The sequence below is a fragment of the Sinocyclocheilus rhinocerous genome, unplaced genomic scaffold (genome assembly GCF_001515625.1).
Source record: "Sinocyclocheilus rhinocerous isolate Xijiao unplaced genomic scaffold, SAMN03320098_v1.1 scaffold82, whole genome shotgun sequence".
In the NCBI taxonomy this organism is placed as follows: Eukaryota; Metazoa; Chordata; class Actinopteri; order Cypriniformes; family Cyprinidae; genus Sinocyclocheilus; species Sinocyclocheilus rhinocerous.
Genome location: NW_015644168.1, coordinates 1,161,469 through 1,184,251, shown reverse-complemented (window position 1 = coordinate 1,184,251; position 22,783 = coordinate 1,161,469). Strand labels below are relative to the sequence as shown.

At 41.1% G+C, this 22,783-nt stretch overlaps 2 protein-coding genes across 3 annotated transcripts in view; both read right to left on the bottom strand.

The window, feature by feature from the left end:
• The window catches only part of LOC107758050 (uncharacterized), a 9,379-nt gene extending 8,090 nt beyond the window's left edge, over positions 1–1,289 (bottom strand). The window contains exon 1 of the mRNA XM_016575689.1: positions 1,171–1,289. Within this exon, the coding sequence (XP_016431175.1) occupies positions 1,171–1,289 (119 nt within the window). The remainder of the gene's footprint in view (positions 1–1,170) is intronic.
• Positions 1,290–4,304: 3,015 nt separating this feature from the next.
• On the bottom strand, positions 4,305–22,386 carry prdm10 (PR domain containing 10). Of its 2 annotated transcripts, XM_016575738.1 has the most exons (24): positions 22,182–22,386; positions 19,771–19,901; positions 19,109–19,270; positions 18,799–18,858; positions 18,611–18,715; positions 17,854–18,034; positions 17,488–17,729; positions 17,199–17,399; positions 16,696–16,768; positions 15,869–15,986; positions 15,054–15,171; positions 14,327–14,611; positions 14,172–14,183; positions 12,556–12,900; positions 10,617–10,772; positions 10,223–10,402; positions 9,986–10,096; positions 8,358–8,558; positions 8,129–8,275; positions 7,710–7,880; positions 7,315–7,437; positions 6,174–6,348; positions 5,962–6,062; positions 4,305–5,867 (listed from the first exon to the last, which is right to left on the bottom strand). In XM_016575738.1, the coding sequence occupies exons 2-24, from the start codon at positions 19,840–19,842 to the stop codon at positions 5,676–5,678; spliced, it is 3,531 nt and encodes a 1,176-aa protein (XP_016431224.1). In that variant the 5' UTR covers positions 19,843–19,901; positions 22,182–22,386; the 3' UTR covers positions 4,305–5,675. The 2 variants fall into 2 exon arrangements, with proteins under 2 accessions (XP_016431224.1, XP_016431225.1); XM_016575739.1 differs by lacking the exon at positions 14,172–14,183 and having other exon boundaries at positions 22,182–22,385.
• Positions 22,387–22,783: the final 397 nt, after the last annotated feature.

Here is a 22,783-nt window from a genome sequence, read left to right as displayed (position 1 = left end):
TTTTCAATGAAAGAACACTTAGAGTGTAGGTTGCTTCTGGTGCTTGGATTTGTACTTCAATATAATGAGGTCCAAGTTTAAAAATAGCCTATAGTTTTTTTTAATGTATTTTCTCTCTCTCTCTATTTAACAGCATTAACTTACAATGATATACGTCTTCGTTCAGGTAGACTGAATGTTTTCCTGCCTTGCAATAAGTTGCATTCGCCCAAACTAATTTTGTAAAATCAAAACGCGGACAGCGAACCTGGGTGCAGTTAGCGCGAGTCGCGCTCGCTGTGAAGCGGGAGCAGCCGGCAGAGGATTCCGCTTGGTCTTAAAGCCTTCCATCAAACGCCTACGTTCACAAATAACAATAATTTTCGCTAAAAGAATGATTAATTATCTATTGAGAATTTGTTGTTATTATTATGGTCTGGTGAAAATAATAATATGGGCTGCGAGAAAATAATAAATAAAAAGAGTAGGGCTGCTGTGAGTGCAGGCAGCATATTTCAACCCAGTTGCATGACAACACACCAGCCCTTGCAGCCAAAAAACAGACCGGCCCACCGGGAATCCTCCCGGTGCTCCCGATTAGCCAATCCGGGCCTGTACACATTATATACACACAACAGCTCATGCAGTGCGTCATTTAAAATATACAGCAACAAAATTTAAAAAATGCACTCAAGAAGGACAAAATTGGACAACACTGTTCTGAATGTTTACACTGTAATAGTGCATATTATTAGTTCCCTTTCAAACGTTCTCTCACGTTGTGTATGGGGAAAACTCCTGTTTTACTCTGTACTGAAGCCTGATTTGTTCACATTTGTGTAGCTGCACAAACCAATGGCACTTTAGCCCACCAGAAGGGGCGGAGCCAGCCTCTATATAAGTCGGCTCGCAGCGCCATTTCATCAGAATCTTCTCCTTCAGTGATGAGAATCATCTCTTCGCTGACTCTGCGAGAAGAAGCCAAAGATGAAGAAGAAGCTCAGCTCTGCTCACGGTCGCTGTCAAAGAGCCCCTGGCAGGAGAAGACCAGCTTATCCCTGCGGCCATCCGACACTTTATTAAAGAGAAATTTCTGAGCAAATTTCCAGCATGCATTGTTACAAATGTCGCTCCACAAGATGGATGTGCACAGTGAGTGAGGCTGCGCTCGTTGAGGGCTTGTGTTCTCACTGCGAGAACATGAGTGTTGCCTGTCTCCGCTCGCGGATCGCCTTCTTTAAGGAAGGCGGTCCTCCCCGTTCTGCTCTCCCATTTCCTTTCTCTCCTAAGGGCCTTTTTGGCTCAGCCATGGACGGGTTTGCGGAGTGATTCTCTGAGGTTTACAAGACGTTGCAAGCGCTGTGTCACTTCCTCCCCAAGCGCTCCAATTCAGTGACTGCCAGTCGCCAGAAAGCCCCCGCCACTCAGCCTGCGAAGCCAGCGCCGCCTCAGCCCCAGCCAAAAACTGAGCCTGGGCATCCGGCAAACATGAGCCCCCGAAGCCGTCCTGATCCAGCAGAGAGGAAGAGGAGGGGATCAGTTCTCCCTCAAAGACAGCTCGCACTCAACCATCCCTTCGAGCACCTCTGAGAGATGAAGTTTTGTTTCCAGCGGGTCACGTCCTGCAGGCGCAGCGCGTACCTGAATATTTTACCGCTGTGATAGAGGACCCACATACCCAAAAGCAAATTTCCCCTTCCCACACTCAAACTCGCGAGTGCAAGTTCTCCGCCTCCTCGCGGCCTTCATTCGCAAGATTAGAACCCCTTGCATCACGGTTCAAGGCTTGGGCAGCCATTACGGGCATGTCAAGCTGGGTTCTAAACACAATAAGACAAGGTTACTCGCTTCAGTTCGCTCACAGGCCACCTTGTTTCAGGGGTATCATTCAGACTTCTGTTCAGGACAACAAAGCGCACGTTCTCCGACATGAAGTTTAAACACTGCTTGCAAAGGGCGCTGTAGAAACAGTGCCTCCAGCGAACAGCGAATCAGGCTTTTTCAGCCGCTACTTCCTTTTCCCCAAGAAAGATGACGGGCTCAGACCTATTCTGAAACTCAGACATCTGAATTGTTCACATATGCCATACAAACAAAACGCTCGCCACAGCCATATCACCCAGCAGCCCAAGACTGGTTGCCCACTGAAGCTAAGCAGGTTTGAGCCTGGTCAGTACCTGGATGGGAGACCTCCTGGGGAAACTAGGTTGCTGCTGGAAGAGGTGTTAGTGAGGCCAGCAGGGGGTGCTCACCCTGTGGTCTGCGTGGGTCCTAACACCCCAGTATAGTGACAGGGACACTATACTGTCAAAAAGCACCATCTTTCGGATGAGATGTCTCCACCTGTAGCTGGTGTGTGGTGAGCGCACTGGCGCCGTTGTCCTGTGGCTGCCATCGTCATCCAAGTGGATGCTGCACACTGGTGGTGGTTGAGGAGAGACCCCCCCACATGATTGTAAAGCGCTTTGGGTGTACAAAAATACTCAATAAAGCGCTATATAAATGCATCATTCATTCATTCATTCATATGCGTCGGCCGTTCAAGATGTCTGAGTGAACAGATCTTTGAAACAGATCCTCGCGCACATTTGTCCTGAGGACTGGTTTCTGACGGTGGATCTGAAAGATGCTTATTTTCATATCTACATAGCTCCTCATCACAGACCTTTCTTGAGATTCACGTTCGAGGGGGTGGCCTATCAGTATGCGTTCCTACCGTTTGGACTGTCTCTGGCCCCTCACACTTTTACGAAGTGCATAGACGTGGCTCTTTCCCCTCTGAGGCAGATGGGAATCTGCATATTAAATAACCTTGACAACTGGCTGGTACTGGCCAGATCAGAATGGGAGTTATCCGCTCATAGAGCACTGTTACTCAGCCACTTAGAGCGAATCGGGTTGCAGATCAACCTTCAGAAGAGTCATTTGTCACTCAGACAGCGAGCAGTCTTTCTGGGTACAATCATAGACTCTGCCCAGATGTGGGCTTGGATTACGCCGGAATGACCCCTGATTATTCAGCAACTGGCAGCTTCCCTCAAACCAGGGAGTTCCCGTTCCCTCAAGGTTTTTCAGAGGTTGCTGAGCCTCATGGCGGCTTCACCTGTGGCCTCTCCAATACTGGCTCAAAGCCTGAGTCCCGTCCCATGCTTTTTTACATCAGAGTAAACCACTGGTCTTTTTTTCACTTAAAACCGCCCTGCTGTTGGCATTAGCGTCGGTCAAGCGAGTGGGTGACTTACAAGCACTATCGGTCAGTGCTTCCTGTCTTGAATTTGGGCCCAATGACTGTAAAACCGTCCTCAAGCCTAGACATGGTTATATCCCTAAGGTGCTCTCGACTCCATTCAGAGCCCAGGTTATCACCCTTTTGGCGCTCCCTGTCACAGGGTCCTAATGCACTTTTCCCTGTAAGGGCTTTGAGAGTGTATTTTGAGCATTCCAGCCTGTTCAGACAGTCAGAGAAGCTTATTGTTTGCTTTGGAGGTCGCTCTAAAGGGCTGCCAGTTACAAAGCAGAGGCTTTCTCGCTGGATAGTCTACGCCATAGCCTTGGCTTATACCTCAGAAGGCTTACAAAGCCCCATAGGTGTGAGTGCCCACTCCACCAGAGGAACTGGTTGTTGCTGTCCACATTTGCCAGGTTCTATAATCTAGACGTCCCGGCCCTGCAGGCACGGGTTCTGTCTGATTGATCTGCCTATTTCTCCCTAAGGGTGGAAATGGTTATGTGGATAGCCCTCAGCTGTGCTTGGGGCTTAGTTAGCTCATGTTCTTTAGGGGTCCTTACTTAAGTGCTCCAAGACTGGGTTCGCAGAGCGGGTCGTTCTGTAGCTGCTCATAGCACGGTGTGATTAGATGCATTCCCTATACACAATGTGAGAGAACGTTTGAAAAGGAATGCTCTGGTTACTGACGTAACCTCGGTTCCCTGAAATAAGGGAATGAGCGTTGTGTCACTGGCCGTGCTATAAGCAGCACGCAAATCGATGACTGTTGCTTCAGTCGAATGATTCTGATGAAATGGCGCTGCGAGCCGACTTATATAGAGTTCGGCTCTGCCCCTTTTAGCAGGCTAAAGCACCATTGGTTTGTGCAGCTACACAAACGTGAACAAATCAGGCTTCAGTACAGAGTAAAACAGGAGTTTTCTGTTACTGGGTTTAAATGGGGGATATTGAGTCAAAAGATTACATTATACTTGAAATTATACTGTAGATAGATCTTAGTTTTGTATTTATTCCAGAATATTTCTTTAAAAAAAGGCAGTCAAAGAAAATAAAGCCAAGATGAGGGATTTGAGGACTGACAGACAATAAAGCCATGAAGTGTACAAAAGGACGTTTATTTCCCATCACTAGGAACAACAGGAGACACCAACCCAGAGACACTGAGGCGCATTACTGTACATAAACTGTCAATAATTACAATACTTATCATAGTACAGATTTTTTTTTACATTGTACAAGTTTGTCTCAGTATAAATAGTGTATGCTGGATATATTTCCCTTTCTCAGGTTATAAAGTTGCAGCAGTGCTCCACTGATGGATGTGCAAAACCCAAATAAATACTAATATGTCCATAAACACAAGTTACATGAAATACACAAGTTCTTCCAGTCATTTTAACAGATAATACATAGAATAATATGAGGACTCTCAGATAACTTGAGACATTTTGAGAAGGATTTTTGTAGGGTATGAAGGGTTCAACCTTCATCTGAACCTCGTTCTGGCTGGTGACTCCTTCAGTGGACCATATTTTAATTATTTATAGTAAATATATTAAGTAAAAGCATTCATTTGGGGTTTGCTTTCATTTGCAAGGGAGCTGATGTGGGCATGGATGATCTGATCTGGGAAGTTTTGCTTTAATTATCAAAATAACACAATTTTGAGATTGATGTTAGATTCTCGAAATGAAATGTCAAGGGCATATTCCACTCCAAACCATAGGAAAATACATTACATTTCGTATTAAGAAATTGAAGTCCGTTTTTATTTTAGGAATATTAACATTTTTGCATCATGACATTATGTTCATGACAATCAAGCAAATTTTAATTGTAACGTTTAATAGTCACAAAAATTAAGTCACAAAGCTTCACATTCTCTGTGCAAATTCTACTTCTCTCTTTGGATTTTGGGGTAAAATGTGATCTTTTATAAGCTCAGCCTGCTCATCAAGGCAGTATTTTTACAGGCTTTGCGGCTGTGCCAAGTTTTACTTGATGATTTCCAAATATATTCAAACAAAAGCCAGTAAAAGTGAGGATCCACAGCACTTGACCCCTTTTATTGTGGGGAAACAAAGAAATAATAATAAAAAAGAAATCCTTTTAAAGGTCTCTCATCAGTCTTACTCAAGTATGAAAATGCAGAATATTTCAATACTTTACTGAATAAAAAAAGATAAATAAAGAGGGGTAAAAAAATAGACCAAAATGAAGATAAAAGGCAGGATGGCACAGGTTAAAAGTCATGATAGTTCCTGAAAACATACACAATCAGGTCTTTTTGGGTGTCTAGAGAAACACAGTTAACCACTCCAGTGTTATTATTATTTCATACAAAAACATCTTCACTATTTCACTTAATCTTTTTAACTCTTCAAAAAAATAAATCCGAAATCTGTTCATTTAAAGTAACCCTGCAGCTGAAGATGACGAATCAAGTTTCTTCATGTGTGATTGAGGGTCAGGGTTTGGTGATATGAACTTCACTGGCCCCTGTCCCGTTGGTGGTGGTGGTGATGATGTACTGCGTGGTGGTCTGCTGACTGATGGCCGGCTGCTCCAGTGGGTCGGGGTGAACCTGCGCTGCGGTGGACGGGACATTCACCTGCTTACCATCCAGCTCCGTCTGTCCTTCCGAGATCACATAATGTGTCTGCGATCCATGAGAAACCAAAACATAATTGCATTACAATATGAAAACAAAAACACTGGAATTTATGTGGACGCCAGACAGTTCTTCCACTCACTGTTTTGACCTGACTGCTGTTGACGGCAGCAGTGATGGGGGCGCTGGCCTCTGCGATCACATACTGAGTATGAGGAAGAGTCATCATCTGGATCTCAGATGCTTACAGGAGCAAAGGGAGGAAAACACAATGCTGCCATTACGTTTTCTGTATAAATACAGGTTAATATAGCGATAAATGTCTATTACAGAACTTTTGCTGAAGATGCTTACGATAACTCCTGTAGTTCCAGTTGCTGGGTAGGTACGCATGCTGTGCAGCACCTTGCGTCTGATTGGTGGACGTCTGTAGAGTCTGGCCCTGAGCGAGGGTCACAGGGGTCAGCTGGGCCGTGCTAAGCTCCTGAGCCGCTTGCTGAGAGGAGGGACTTAGAGGCTGAGCTGAAACCTGATTGGATGATAGAAAGTGATAAAAGGGGTAGCGATGGTAAGACTGATGCCACTAAACTGAAACTATACTTTTGTGTAAACAAAATTATTCAGATATTTTATATTTGTTGAATTATTAAATATACTCTGACAAGAAACTGAATCATTATATATCATCCTAATATAACATTATGGACCAAAAATGTGGTCTTGGCGTGAATATGCTTAAAAAATGTTGCAAAATGTTTCACAGGAATTTTCAGCAGCATTTTAAGACTTTTAACCTAAAAAATAACTTTTTAACCATATTTGAACCTTTTTTGATTTTAACCATTTTAGGGCTGAACAATTTGGAAAAAAAAACTTAATATAAAAAATACTAATATTAAGAAATCTTTACAAGAACCAACTTAAACCTCTTTCAGTAACTATAAAATGAACATTGTTCATCTATTTCTACTTGAGATTTCATGAGCTATATTCCCACTGTTTTAAACTTATTCAGCATGGCTATTAAACAATAATTATTTTTATTATTTGCTTATTTTATTATTTACGATTATTATTAAATAAAGATATACAAATTTGAAATATATTGTAGTAATACCATTGTAATGTAAAATAAATCAAGTATTTAATAAATATAATTTTATTTTACAGTACAACTGTAAAATTACAATACTAATAATTACATCTTAATTTATTCATTTTCAAACTTTAATCCATCAAGCTTGATTTTGGCGACTTGCCAGAGAAAATCCATAAAATTTGAAATACCTGCAGTGCATACATTTATCTAAGGGGGATCTTCATACTTCATACTACTGATGTTGCAACAATACAAAGCTGGTTAGAAATCAGCTAACATCCTTTAATTAAACTGCAGCCTTCGCAGATAATTACACTAAGCCATATTGTGATATTATGTAAAAAATATTGTGCAGCCCTACACAGCATGCATGTCCTGTAAAAGTCAGCTGCTCACCTGTGCATTGGCCTGCACCGTCCCCTGGATGTGCTGAACCTGAATAGAGTGCTGACTGTAACTGTGAGGGTCGTGTAACTGGCTCACATCTACTGTAGAGTGCTGAGAGTGAGGAGAGGACGCCTGCAGGGACAAACAGACACAACACTCACTTACCAAATCAGTCTAAAACGCACCAGAAGATAGAAAAGCACTATACATAAACTGATTATGTACACAAGTATGCAAAACAGAAGCAGTGAACAATGTATGTGTATGTACTATATATATGCACACAGTACCGGTCAAAAGTTTTTGAAGTCAAAAGAATGAAAGCAAACAGAATAGCCAAAGTAAAAAAAAGAGCCGAAAGTAATAAAGAGCAAAAAAGCGAGTGTGAATGAGTGTGTGCGTACCGGGGCCACCTGCACCACCTGCAGCTGTATGTGCTGTGGCTGTGACAGGCCTCCTCCTGCCTGAGACACTGGGATGTACTGGATCCTCTGGAAATCCCCTTGTGCTGTGCGGTAGTCTGTGGTCAGGGTCTGGGACAGCTCCGTCATGGCCTGGGTCAACAGATCGGTCGTCTAGGAGGAAGACAGAAACTGATGAACACTGGGTTGTTACCGACCATCTAATCAGTAACACTTTACTGATATCTCTTTAAAGGCAACACTAAATTAAAATCATTCAATAGAATTCAGCCAAAAACATTTTCTTTAGAATAACATTGTCCAAAGAGCCCATTGAGACCTGAAACATTTGTATAGAAAGTAAATAGGGTATATTTTGAAGTGTTTGGGCGAGTGCGTCTGAGCGTGCACATTCTGCTCACCACCACGGCCTCTGCAGTAGAGCCATCTGTTGTGATGACAGCAGGAGTGCTGCTGATGACGGTAGCAGCCAGAGGTGCCTGGATGCTGCTGCTGCTGTTGTACTGATACTCCGGATGCTTCTTACGGATGTGCTGGACCATCTTTGTCTAAAAAATAAACAGACATATGTTAGGACACATAAATCCATACAGATTAACACGTACCATGTCATTACTGACTCTACAGTACCTTGCTGCTGTACTGTTTGGCACAGTGCGGGCAGCACACCGGTGCAGTTGCGATGGTGCCGGTCAGCTGCGTGTGTGTGCTCAGCATGGGGTCAGGCTCTCCCGGCCCGGCCGGACGCAGCTTCCGGATGCTGGGGGGCAATTCTGCACCAGGGTGGTTCTTCAAAATGTGGGCCTTCCTCTTACTGGCACTTTTATACACCTGAACAGGTAAAGGAAAAGGGTGAAGACAAAATAATAACATAACATAATTAAAAAATACAATTACTACTTTCAGGGATGAATTTCCATGACTTCTTCAGTTGTTTTTAATTGCGTGATATAAATATATATGTGTGTGCCGTTTAAAAATTTGGGATCAGTAAGATTTTTTATGTTAATTAGGAGACTTCTTTAAAAAAAAAAAACGTTTTATTCATAAAAGAATCCTGGAAAAAATACAGAGTTCTGCTTCAGAAACCCTTCACCTTCCCCAGCTCCACCTGTATAGATCTGCTACGAGGTGATTCATGTATGCTATATGGGGGTAATTTCATGTATGATATATTTGCAGCAGCAGTATTTCTTACATGCTCACAGCAGCATGTTGTGGATGTATTGGCAGTAGCAAGTCTCGGTACTTGCTCTGCCGCAGCAGCAGCGTAGCAGATCTATTCTGCCAAGACCAAATACATTAACATTGTCATGTACATTACCATGCCAATCCCTCCGAGAGTTGTCATGACAGAACTATTTTTAGTAATTAAAAGTATATACAGGTTCCAAAAAAATATTTAGCGGTTTCCAACATTGATAATATATCAGCATATTTGATCTCTGAAGGATCATGTGACACTGAAGACTGGTGTAAAGGCTGATGAAAATGCACTTTGCATGACAGGAAAATGTTTTATTTTTAAGTATATTAAAACAGAAAACAATTATTTTAAATTGCAATAATATTTCACAATATTACTGTTTTTTTCTGTGTTTTTGATCAAATAAATACAGCCTTGATGAGAATAAGAGACTTCTTTAAAAAACATTTAAAATCTTACTGATCACAATCTTTTGAATAACACTGTATACGTGTGTGTGTGTGCATGTGTGTTTCCATGACCAGGACTGGAAATCAACTTTTTTTTTTTTTCTCAAAACACAATAATCGACTGATATTTCCAAGTTTTCCATTACTATGGGAACCCTATACTGTTAACTTTTCATAAAAGTTTGCATCATTTTTTTTCAAGATCAACTTTAAGAGAGAGCCTGTTGACATGAATGCACTATGCAGGAAGAGCCAAGTGGCAACTCTATTTTCAGAGGAGGCTCAAGTCTCTTGGCTCTAGGACACACTGCGATTGTCTTTCTATGAGTCAGCTGTACAGTAGTCAACATTTGAAGTGGATCAAAAAAGTTCACCAAAGTTGTTCTAACACAAGAACGCATTTTGGTTTTAGGTTTTAGGACAACTTTGATGAAAGGTTTTGATCCACTTCAAATGTTGACTACTATAAATGCAGCCAATGTGAAGACCAGAGGGTCGTTAAAATGTGCAGATCCAAAGAAGGTGGTAAGACAGAACTGGCAGAGCTCACAGCTATCATGAACAGCCCCAGTAGAACATTCATGTGCTGAAGGAGTCCAGACCTTATCACAGTACTGGCAAAAGTAATCTCTGTTGGGTTTAATGATGGGCAGCGTCAGCTCAGGAACCTCCTCCAATCGCATCTCAGGGTGTCGTTTAGAAAGGTGATTCACCTGTGGACAGTACAGTAAGAAAGAGGTCACAAGTGGCCTATGATTTCAAAAACACCAATTTTAGAAAGCCTAAGAAACAGCAAAACAGGTGATAGACAAATTTAAGATTAAAAAAAAAAGAAATACCAGCATCCCTCGTCTCCTGAAGCCCATCATACAGAGTCTGCATTTAAACATGAAGCTCTCAAAGTCGGTGGTGGGCTCCTTCTGTTTCAGAGCTTTGGTGCGGTGGATGCGGTCCGCCTTTTTGGCCTCGCGTTCAGGGTTGTGCATCCTCTGCATGTGCTCCCGTAGTTTATCCTTCCTCTGGCCAACAAAGGAGAAACAACACACAACAAAATGAATGAGAAGTTATTAAACACACAGACACATTCTAAGGTAGGTTTCATGCCTAACTTTACATGCAGCAAATGTATATGGGTTCAAAATCTTAAAAGATGCATAAACATAACAATGCACTGCATTTATTCGTGTATACATTTATGCATGAATGATATTCCTCTGGGCATATTTGAATCACCTTAAACTGTTTTCCGCAGGTGGAGCACAGGAAGTCCTTGCGGTCAGAGTGGCGAAGCATGTGGAGTCGTAGTTTATCAGGCCTGCAGAAGGCTTTATCACACTCCGTACACCGAAAGATCTTCTCTGAGTGGAAACTTCTCACATGTTTCTTAACCTGCACAACACAGATGCATGATTGGTTAATCCCACGATTAAACATAAGAATATTGCCATGTAACCAGACATTAAAACGGTCATATCACTTTTGATTTCCTTTTTTTCCCTTGAAAATCCACTTGTTATCAAAGGTTTATTTCACTAAAAACAGTCATATTTAGTTTTTATGTCTTTAGCTTTACATCACTTGCTCACCAATGGATCCTCTGCAGTGAATGGGTGCCGTCAGTATGAGTCCAAAACAACTGCTAAAAACCTCACAATAATCCCCAAGTAATCCACACCACTCCAGTCCATCAATTAACAATTTACAAAGTGAAAAGCTGTGCATTTGGAATAAATGTTGTGAGAATGTTTATAATTTTGTCTGAATCAGGAGAGAAATATGCACAGATTAATCACAAAAAAACAAACAACTACATACAGTCAAACCAAAATGTATTCAGACACCTTCAAGATTTCTCACATTATCAGTTTATTCGCTATAGTTTAGAATGACTAAAAACAAATTCATCGTGACAAGTAAGGGATAATGTACATCCAGCCGGTTGTTATCTCAGAATAAACCCCTTCAGGCTGATACAAGACCCCTCCGCTTCGCGTCGAGGTCCTGATCACCCTGTCGGGGTTTATTCTGAGATAACAACCGGCTGGATGTACATTATCCCGCTTATTACATGGCTAAAAAGATTTGTTTTTACCATATATGTTGAAATTAATGCTGAAGTCTTCCATTGTAACACGCGGTGGTTAAGTGTTTTCAGTCACAAGATGGAGCCAGACAGTCAACGATAGCGGAGTGACTCGTTAAGCATATAAGTAGTACCGGTCAAGATAACTCGGAGTACCCGGATGAGCGGTGTGTTATTCAATTTGGCGGTTGTTATCTGGGAATAACATACCGCTGGATGGCGCGATTGACCAATCAGAATCAAGTATTCCACAGAGCCGTGTAATAATGTCAGATAACTTTTAAAGAAAGGTATGTAATGAATTAGGTCGAATAGCTGTCAGCTGTTAAATGTAAGTACTCAATTAAATAATACCAATTTAGGTCAACCAATTACCAAGCAATGCTTAATTTTGTTCAGTCTGTGGTGTAAAAAGGTCACAATAGCAATTAAAGGAAAACACTTAAGCAAAACATGGTCAGGTCAAAGTGTCTGAATAATTTTTGGTCCCAAATTTGTATCAATTGTACTGCTTGTCCACTGTATGAAGAATTCTTGGGAATAATATGTCACAGTTTACTTTATTTTGCTATCCTCACTTACATAAATGAACTATAGGTGTCCTGCACCCAATTGTAAAAAAAATTTGCAAAAATTATATCTGGTTCTGAATAATTTTTGGTTTGACTGTATATACACTTATATTGGTGGATTTTGATGCGAGAGGACAATGTGGGATGTTTTTTTTTATCACTGGAGTAAGCGTTATTATGGATTATGGGCACCCAAAAATGATGGTTAAAACGTTTTTAAAACGATTTCTTTCTTACAAACAAGCAGCTTTTCACTTCACAAAACGTTAATTGATGGACTGGTGTGGATGTTTTTAGCAGCTGTTTGGACTCTCATTCTGACGGCACCCATTCACTGCAGAGGATCCATTGGTGAGCAAGTGATGTCATGCTAAATTTCTCGAAATCTTTTCCGATGAAGAAACAAACTCATCTACATCCTAGACAAAGTCCATTTTCAGCATATTTTCATTTTTGGGTGAACTATTTAGAAACAATTTTTTGATTATGTGTCCATCTGTTTGTTAGCACATCACACCTGTATGAAGTCTGTGAAGGTTTTCTTGCAGGAAGGACAGGAAAAGCAGCCGTTGACCAGGTGAACATGCACATGCACTTTGAGCAGGTCCAATCTGTCATAGGCCTCGGCGCAGAAGAGGCAGGAGTAGGTGCGCTGATCAGAGTGCAACTCCAGGTGATCCTCAAGCGCAGCGCTCGACAGGAAGCCCTTACCGCACTGATGGCACATGTGACGGCAGCCGTCCCGCCCGTGGTACCGCATGTGCTGGTCCAGCTTGTCTTTATCTCGAAAGGCTTTCCCGCACTGAGAACATTTAAAGGGTCGAAAGGACTTACGGATGAATAGATGCTGGAGAGCGGCATTCTGGGTAAAGGAAGAGAGAAAGCATGGAGGAATGGGCACTTTTGAAATGAGAAGACGACCAGGGTGAACAATCCAAGCAGGATGATGAGGAATCACTTCGATTACACTGAATTTGGGAGCAATGACACAATGCACTCGCGTGGTCTGTATGTCACAGAGGTGGCGGCTGAAACAAGCCGTTTTGTTTGCATGCTGAACACAAACAGGATTTAGTCTTTCAGTTGTAGCTACTTCACACAAAAATGAACATTCTGTCATCATTTCTTCTCCTTCATATCGTCCGAGACCCAAAAGTCTTTCCTCCATGGAACGCAAAAGGAGATGTTTGGCAGAATGGTTTACATTGCCAATATTAATATTAATATTCATGGCTCTCTTAATTTCTTTGCTTTCAAATGTTAAACCATAGAACTTTTATTTTGGCAAATTATAGTATCAGTAGTGTGAACCACTTTTACAGTGTTTTTTTTGTCATTTTTGAAGCACAATAGTAAGCACTTGTGCTTGGTATTAACAGATTTCACAGTTTAGTTCAATTCCAACTCACAAGCTCTTTTGATTTGATTAGATTCTGATTTAGATATTAATTCATTTGTATATAGATCAGGTACAGTATATGTAGCTGTCAATCGGTACATTACTATAATATTGAAGGTTAAAATAACAACCAGTCCAAATTAAACAATGGTACAATTTACTTTCAGATCAACGCTCATTAACAAACATTTAAATTGCACACAAGTCTGTTTAGCTTTTTAATTCTATAATTATGTTTCTACTCCAGTTTTTGTTGTTGAAATATGAACATTTAAAATAAAGAGGGTTCACGCGCACTCAGCACCAAAATGGTATTTAGTGTTTGAATTTTATGATAAAACTGACAAAATTTAAAAGCTGAGACTTTGTTTCATATTAAAAGTAATGAAGCACAAAGCTTATTGTGATTATTGCATGGCAGGCATGCTACAAATAAAATTAAGCAATGTTTTGTTCATGCATCAACAGAAAACAGTATATTTTAGCATTTAAGAATTGATATCGGTTCATCAAAATCAATATTCAATCAACCCAGGCCTAGTATCCTACAATTAAATGATGTGAATGTTCATTTTTGGAGCAGCTGTCCTAAAACTCTGCTGGTTGATGAAGCTCGAGGACTGAACTGATACAGACAGATGTAATGGGGATGTAGGGAGTCATAGACTGTCAACACTGCATTGACTGAAGGAGGAAGTTTCCTCTGACTCCACTCTGGCCCACATTAGACCTACCTGCAAGTCCACCTTAACGTGCAGCACGCAACAAAAGAGAAAGACACACACCCACACACACACACACACGCTACTGTTAAATAACTCTAGCCTACTCAACACACTACAATGCAGAGATCTGAGGTTGTGGGTCACTCATGACGGGCGTATCTTACCCTAATCCTCCTCGCCCTCCTCATGTCCTGCGGTGTGAGGTGGGGGTCTTCGGGACTTGTCTGAGACAGGTCCTCTTTGGCAGACCCCGGGACTTCTGTGGTTGGAGGTGGGGTGACAGAATCCCCCTCCTCTTGCAGCGCCTCGGTGTAGGTTGCTGGGGTATCAAGCCCTTCTTCTGTCTCAGTCTCCATCGATTCAGCTGCCATTTCCACCACCTTCAGCCCATTAAGAGCTCCGTCCGTTCGCTCCTCAAATGGTAGATCATCTACAGATGCTAAAAGCTCCTATAGCAGGTGCCAAGACAAACATTTAGCAGTCAATTCCTACAAAATCTTCAAACTTTTCATAAAGAGAACTTTCCAGGAAATCCAATTGGCATCAAGCAAACAAATTTGCACTGCCGTTACCATATTTGATGATTCTATGTGTGTGTGTGTGTGTGTGTGTGTGTGTGTTAATCAATGTTTATATGTGAATAAAAGCCGAAATTAAATCTGTTCATCTCATAATGCAATTTTGCCTCCTCAGAAGACTTTTTAAACATTCACATGGATTACTTTTACGATGTCTTTATGAACTTTTTGAGGCATCAAATTTGGGGTAAATGGACTTTCAGTGGAGGGACAGAAATCTCTCAGGCTTCATTAAAAATGTGTGTTTCGAAGATGGATGAAAATCTTACGGGTTTGAAATGACATGATGGCGAGTAAATGAGGTCTACAGTACCTGTGTCTTGTCAGCACTCTCAACAGGAGTCTGTGGGCAGATGAATTTCGTACGTCGTCCCGGTCGCCTTGCAGCACCGAATCGTTTCCTGCCCCGTCCTCGCCCCCGGCCCTTTGGCCTGGAAGAGAAGAATATTAGCCAGATTCTGCATGGACTCACTAGCTATGTTTCCATCCAAAGTTTCGAATTAAACTTATGCGCAAAATTGGAATACTGCATAAATCATTTGCGAATAAAGCATCGTTTCCATCCAGCGAGTTGAAGATAAAATCGTTACTTCCTGATTAACTTGCGCTAAATATCACAAAGAAAAACTTAATTTGCTGCAGTGGGAGAAGGCACTGTATATAATAATGTTTGTATACAATAAATTGTAGAACAGACGTCATGTGGGAACGCAGTTCTGGGAGTTCATTATAATGGAGCACTTTGATGAGACTTTGCTCAAGCATTTTAGAATAACAAAACTAGCATTTCAGATGCTGTGCAATGAGATCGGTCCATTGGTTGGTCCAGTTATGCTGTCCCATGTCACATGTCACATGAAGTCACATGTCTTTTTTGATGCGCATTAAGGAATTTATTCTGTAAAAGTGTTTCCATCGTAGCTTATGTGCATGCTTTCTTACCGGATAAGAAAGTTATCCTACTTAGTTGAGCGCATAAGTTTTTTATGCGCATCCTGGCGTTTCCATTCAGCATTTTTTATGCGATATCCCAAAATGCACATAAAAATAGGTGGATGGAAACATAGCTACTGTCAGGAATACAATCGTGAACATCAGAGAAATCAAGTCACTGATGTGCATTCAAACCTTTGGATGAGGTTCAGCTTGTCGTCGTGCATGTTTAAGTGCTGCTGAAGCTGCTCTGAGCTCATGAAGCGTCTGTTACACTCATAGCACGGCCAGTTCTTCTCCTGCTCACGTAAAACTGAGAAACATATTTTTTTAAATATTACTAGGATAATATCATTGGTCAGATGTAAATGCTAGGGGTACAGTTCTCGGTAAAATAAATAAATAGGAAGTTAAATTAGAAGTTAAATAGTTAAAGGAGGAGTTTATAAGCATTTCGTGTGATTCTTTTTACATTCATGACTGCTATTGTTGTTATATGAATTAATAGATATATTATGAACGTTTTTTTGATTGCTAGATTCATTTAAGGTTTTAAGCTTTGACCGGTGTGTAATCAGCCTCAGTGATGTGATTAGAAGCTTTAAGCATTATTACATTCTTCCCAATGGATATGATATTACGTAAATATAATTAACTGAAATTAATGCACATATTTAAAATTAATGTGCATATATACATTTAGTAAAAAGTCTGTCTTAACAAGAGTGATTATCCCTGTCATGCTGCTTTCAAACCGTGTTTCTTTTTTATGATGATAAAAGTTTGTTTTTTAACGTTTATATTATAAACCTTTTTGGGACACGATGTAGACCACACCATACATTGTATTGTACTGAAACCCCAAAAATCGCAAAATGAACGGAGCTCTGAGAAAGTTAACAGTTACGTCCTTAGTAAATATATAGTTTGTCATGCCTGCGGCTATGTGAAAGAATCACCAATGTCATCAATTATAACACTTCCAGCAGTTACTAATTTCAAAAAAGGCAATGACAACTAACCTTTTCTCTCTTCATCTGTGACATCATGAACTTTCTGGCTGACAAACTCGGCATATGATGCAGCGTACCACACCTGGAACAGAAGACTGCATGTGAATTTCTTTACTTGAAGTATAAAATATAAAATAAAAAAACATAAATACTTATTAAAACGTACTTCATTTCAGCTAGTTGCAAAAGCAACACTTCTTAGTTTCGCTTAGTTTTAGATGAAATACTAAAATAACTAAAAATTTAAACGGAACAAAACCTACATATTTTTAAAAAAAAAAATTATAATAATAAAAATGACAAGACTAAAATTAAAATTGAAAACAGAAAATATTAAAATATAATCTAATTCTAAATATTAAGAGAAACTACAATAGTATCTTCAATTAATAATTAACACTGGTAGAAATCCATTGCATTAAAAAAAAAAAAAAAAACGAATAATAAAATGTTTAGCAATATGGACCAGTCTTTTGTTTGATACAGATGAGAAACTGTTCCTTTAAGCGCACCTTAAGCTCCTGTTTGGGCTGTATGTTCTTAATGGTGGTGTAAAAAATGTCCGACCCGTATTGATAAGCCACCAGGTTCTGCTCCAAGTGATTCTGGGCCGGTCGAACAAACATCATCCAGTTACATCGCTCTTCATCGGTCAGGTCAAACCAGAGGTCCTCTGCCCTCTCGCCTTCTTTTTCAGGGTCTAGCATGTATAACTACACAGAAGCAGGATGTGAGAATTTTAAACACAAGACTAGAAAACTCTCTAGAATAAAAGAGTAGGTGTTTACAGGTTTGTCGTACTTTCAGGTGGATGTGCGTGTCCTGCAGTTCGCTCTGTCGCACCAGCGGCCCCTCTATAGGACCGAACTGTGTGCGTTTGGGGATACGCCTCTTGGTAAAGACTCCGCCCAGGAAGCGGTCGATATACAGGACGAGAGGAAGACTGGCCCGAGCCTTGGACATCACAGGGCGGTTGAGGATGGGGTGCAGAGGGCCGTGTTTTATACACGCTCCAGGATTAGCATTATTACAGTCTTCACACCCTACACATAGAAATAATAACACATGATCACATTCAAAAGTGACTTGGACCTTGCATTTTGCAAGAGAACAAAAATTTCCGATTTCCTTTCACCACACAGTCTTGAGTGTTAAATGTCTCCTCACAGAGGTTCTGAGGGGTGAACGGCTGGGGCGTCCTGGGTTCCCAGTCGTCCATTTCAGAATCGTCGCTATCGTTGTCTTCTTCCTCATCCTCTGAATCCACAGTGGAATCGGTGGCCCCCAGGGGACTCGACGAGGCCTCCAGCATGTTGGGAAGAGCTGCATTAGTCACAGCAAGTTGGCTCTGTTGGGAAAACAATCCGTTTCTAGTCAAGAGGAGGTTAATCTTGCTTCACTAATGCAAATGATGCTTTATTTCATACACTGTAGTCTCATGCCTATGGTAGGACAATGTTAAGAAGCCTTTCAGGTGAACAGCTCACTTCTCAGAATAAAATAAAAGATTAAAGTGTGAGCCACTGTGCCAGTGATGCTGTGTTTTCACATTTGCATAATTTCCAAAGCACAGCACTGTGTTCATGCGAGCAGCTCACAAGTCGGTGTTTTCAGCATCTCAGAGCAGCTCGGTTCACACTGTCTGCATGTGTGACTCTGTTGAGAGCTGTGAGCCACTGTGCCAGTTATGCTGTGTTTTCACATTTGCATAATTTCCAACATTTTTGTGGACCGATGATTACAGTATTTTACTAGATTTGTAATACAGCATGTTTTCACAGGTTTTCTGCTAAAGAAAAGCGAAGAAATCTAGACATCAACACCCCCTGGAACGCGATTTCGACGGCGAGGTAAAAGGTTTGAGTCCACAATTCCAAATCAACACCAAAAATCCTGCGGGAGATGTTTAGCAGTGCAGGTTCACCTGTGTCACAGGTTCCAGGATCGCCTGTGGGCCATCAGCTACATTACTCAGTACGTGCAGATTTGCAGTGTTCATGTTCTGACCGCTGGGTAGCAACACAGTCACCTGAAGGGCAACAGATAATGTTAGTGGTCAACATCAATGGAACAAAAAATAAAACATGATAATGCTATGGAATGCCACACTACCTGTTGTGTTGTGCCATCTTGCTGAATGTAGGCCACTTGGGGCTGATCTGTAAACACCGCCTGAATAGGAACGAAAAAGAGCAGTAAACCCGAGTTACAGTGTGTTTGCGATTATTTATCAGAAGGAGTACATATGTAAATATCATTCAGTCAGCCAATAATTACCACTAAACCCAACAAAGTGACCGGTCTTGCATCACACTTCGATCTTGTATCATCGATCACTCTTCTAAATTACAGCAATAATTAAGAATTATAACCCTGTGCGCTGGCTGGAATCCACACATCTTCACAGTGTAGATGAACTCACCTGCGTTCCATCGGCTGGGTGTATGTACACCAGTGTGTGTTCGGCCGACTCGACAGAGGTGTAGGAGCTTCCGTCTGCAGTATATACAACCTGCTGCTGAGCGCGGTCAGACTGCTCTCCGCTGTACACGATCTGAGCCACCGCACTGCTCTCAAAATGCACCTGCACACATTATCGTATCATGACATATTCATACTGTGGTTTATACCGTGTTCATGTTTTTTTTTTTTGGCTTCATCACAATGAAACTTTTGCAGGAGAACATGCTTAATTGTAATGCGATTGTTTTAAAGCTGAAGTAAACTGCACCGATTTTGCCAAGATTTGTAATCTAATTTGCAATCTTTTACTCGTTTAGTGCGTAATGTCATGTAACTATTTACAATTCAGCAAGTCTATGATGACTAGTATTGATTCAGATTTTAAAAATCGAGTAGTTAAGCAAAACAAATATTCTTAACGGTCCTTTAATAGTCTTTGAAATCAAGATACTTCATAGAAAAGTTTAAAAACATTTGTTGTTTAAGAGAGAGGGGCAGTGCATTCAATAGAATTGAAATAGAAATACATGCTTTATTGATTCTCAGTTGAAGAATGTGAAATGAAGGCAACTAAATAGTTCCACATAACTAATCTAACTAAAGAGCAAGGTTTGGCTGTACCTGAGGTGTATTTCCAGTGTCATTGTTGGGTGCTGAACTCCACACAGATGAGGACTCCTGCTTGGCCTCCATAGCAAAAGTATGAGGTGAGACCGAACACCTCCTCCACCTATCCGCCGCTCATCAACCACCTGTATATGCATTACAGAAATTGCCATGACTTTTTAAGATTTGATTTCCATGACTTCTCTAAATAGCATGAGCCATTATGAAAACCCCATATTAATTGACCACTACTCTGAATAGTGGGGTGAACGTGTCACTTTAAACGTCTATGGTGGCCATGGCCCTGATTAGAATATCATCACAAAATAAACACTGTATAATGTAGTATGCAACGTTTTCACCACATGACCTCAGAAAGTTTCATTGATAGGTCTTATCTTTCCTATTGTGGCATACATCCAAGTGTAATTGATTATCAAAAAATATAACTATTTAGAACTTGGTTCTGTTGACTGGAAGGTGAAATGTGGCACTCAAAAGTGAAGGCAGATTGAAGGGGTGAGTTTAAGGGTGCTTCTTAAATTGAAGAACGCATCCTAGTGAGGCTTCAAGGCTGGAGTCCTTCTCAGCATTAAACGCTAGAATGAGATGATCTAGTAAGTGATAAGAATTAGATTCAATTAGGATTATAATAATAATTTGAAGAACAAATGTTGTTCTATTAATGCAGTACAGGTAACGACATCCATCTGTGGTCGACTCCCAGGGGTTTACATTATGCACCATTTAGCATAATAATAATAATATAATGCCTTCACCTCAAAAATCATGTTTTTTGTCTTGCATAACTATAAAACTGAACAAGCTCAGTGTTGATTCGTTTTCAGATAATTGATTTGTCATGAATTGGAATGTGTGCAACGGATTGTGGGGGATTGAAGGACACCTGATGCATCCTTCAAAGCAGGCTGAATGAAGGACACAAAAGGAAGACTGCCTACTAAGTTTAGGCCTACTTTCCAAGGCTTTATGATGTGGCAGCCTAGATATATAGCCTTACGAGGATGTGTCCTTCCTTTTGACTAAATGACTGGAGAAGTCCTGCATACGTCACCAGAGACGCCTGGTGTTTTCACCAGAGGATCCAGTAATGACATTTTGATTAAACAGTGTGAGGGAAAAAAAAACAGATCTATGATATGTTTTTAGGAAACACACGGGGTGAATTTTCATTTCATGCCAAATTTAATGGCAGAGTGGCTTCTTTATATAAAGCTCTTTTTACAAATTTGGATATACAAGTATGTCCAACTTTATCCACATATTCAAGTAGGGTGATACATAATATATACCAAATCTCAACTGTTTGATTGCATCTACTATTATAAAATGTAAACTATATTACTGCCCAGCAACAGCATGTATTGTGGCAAGCGTTAGACAAATAAATCTGACTTGGCCTCCAATTAGTCTGAGGGAAACATTTGGAAATTCCAGGTTTTCCATGACTGTGGTCATCTTGTATAAGAAATACTGTATACTCCAAATTAATAGAATAACTCCCTTACAAAAAGTACTTGACCATGGTACAATGGTGGTGTCATACCCTAATGATAATATGCCATGAAATTTACATGGCACTCCAATGTACTTAAAAAAATACCATGATTAATCTGTATAAATGACATTATACGTTTTGTGACAGAGTGGCGGATGTGAACGGAACAGATGAAAGCTCAGGCTCGACACATTTCATCCGTTCATTGTGTTATTATTTGCGATTTATTGAAAGCTCGCCGTTTAACCGAAACACAGGCGCGTAACGTTACTAGAGGAGCGGTCAGTCTAATCACTGCACGGGGGTAGAGGAGACACACGGCCGGACAGAAAATCCCCAGCAGCCGCGCTGACAGAAAAAACACACGCAGACGCCTATCACCCCGGCCTTCTTGAAACCCTGAGACTAATGAAGAGATTATAAAGGCTGTAATGGCGAATGAAGCGATCGGGCTATTTTTGAGGCTCTCTGCCCCCCTGTCTCAAGCCCGCAGGTTGGGAGTTCCAATCGGACTATACCACAAAACCCGCAGCGCAGCGGCACAAAAACACTTCCACAGCAGCTTTATCACACATAAACCCGCGCTGGTGGTCGGCAACGACAGAGGGATGAGAGCAGAGGGCCTGCTCGATCTGGAACTGCCCTACGGTGTCGTTTGATTCGAGCACACTAGTTTCATGGAGGTTTTCAAATGCAGGACAGTAGCGCTTGGCTCCCCGCGCATAGATGAGCCCGGCGCGCTTCGCGAGAGTCTGCGGCAGAATGAGGAAGACGCGACGCGACACGACTCCATTTTGGGTGGGACTAAGACAACAACAAAGCACGGCGAAGACACTCAACAAAATATATCTACACTCTAATCGACCGTCCAACGGAAAACAGCCTGTGAATTTTACGTGACACTTACTGAGATACGATTCTCAATCCGCGCTTAAGCTTCGGGTGTGGATTTCCCGAGAGTTTTCAGCATTTTTAGGAAAAGGTTGAAGTGGGTCTTCCCTCTGAATGGTAGCTGCAGAGATGGCTGCCTTGCATATATTAACATAATCTACCTAGCAACAGACCCGCGGCCCCAGGCGACGCTTTCCACATTGCGATATATATATCGATGGAGATTTTCAGGAATGATAGGGATATAATGGCATATGTGCTGTGCTGGATAAAGTCCGCGTCGTTTATTTTGAACTCGATATGTGTAAATTGGTTTTCATTTCGAGATAATTGCCATTTGATGCTCGAATGCCATTTCCCTCACAGTGCCAATGGGAATTTTCCGCCATTTCTCCCAACCAATGAAAAAAATAAAACGTCTTCAAGGCCGTCCAATGAAAAAAATTAGGAAAAGGTTGAAGTGGGTCTTCCCTCTGAATGGTAGCTGCAGAGATGGCTGCCTTGCATATATTAACATAATCTACCTAGCAACAGACCCGCGGCCCCAGGCGACGCTTTCCACATTGCGATATATATATCGATGGAGATTTTCAGGAATGATAGGGATATAATGGCATA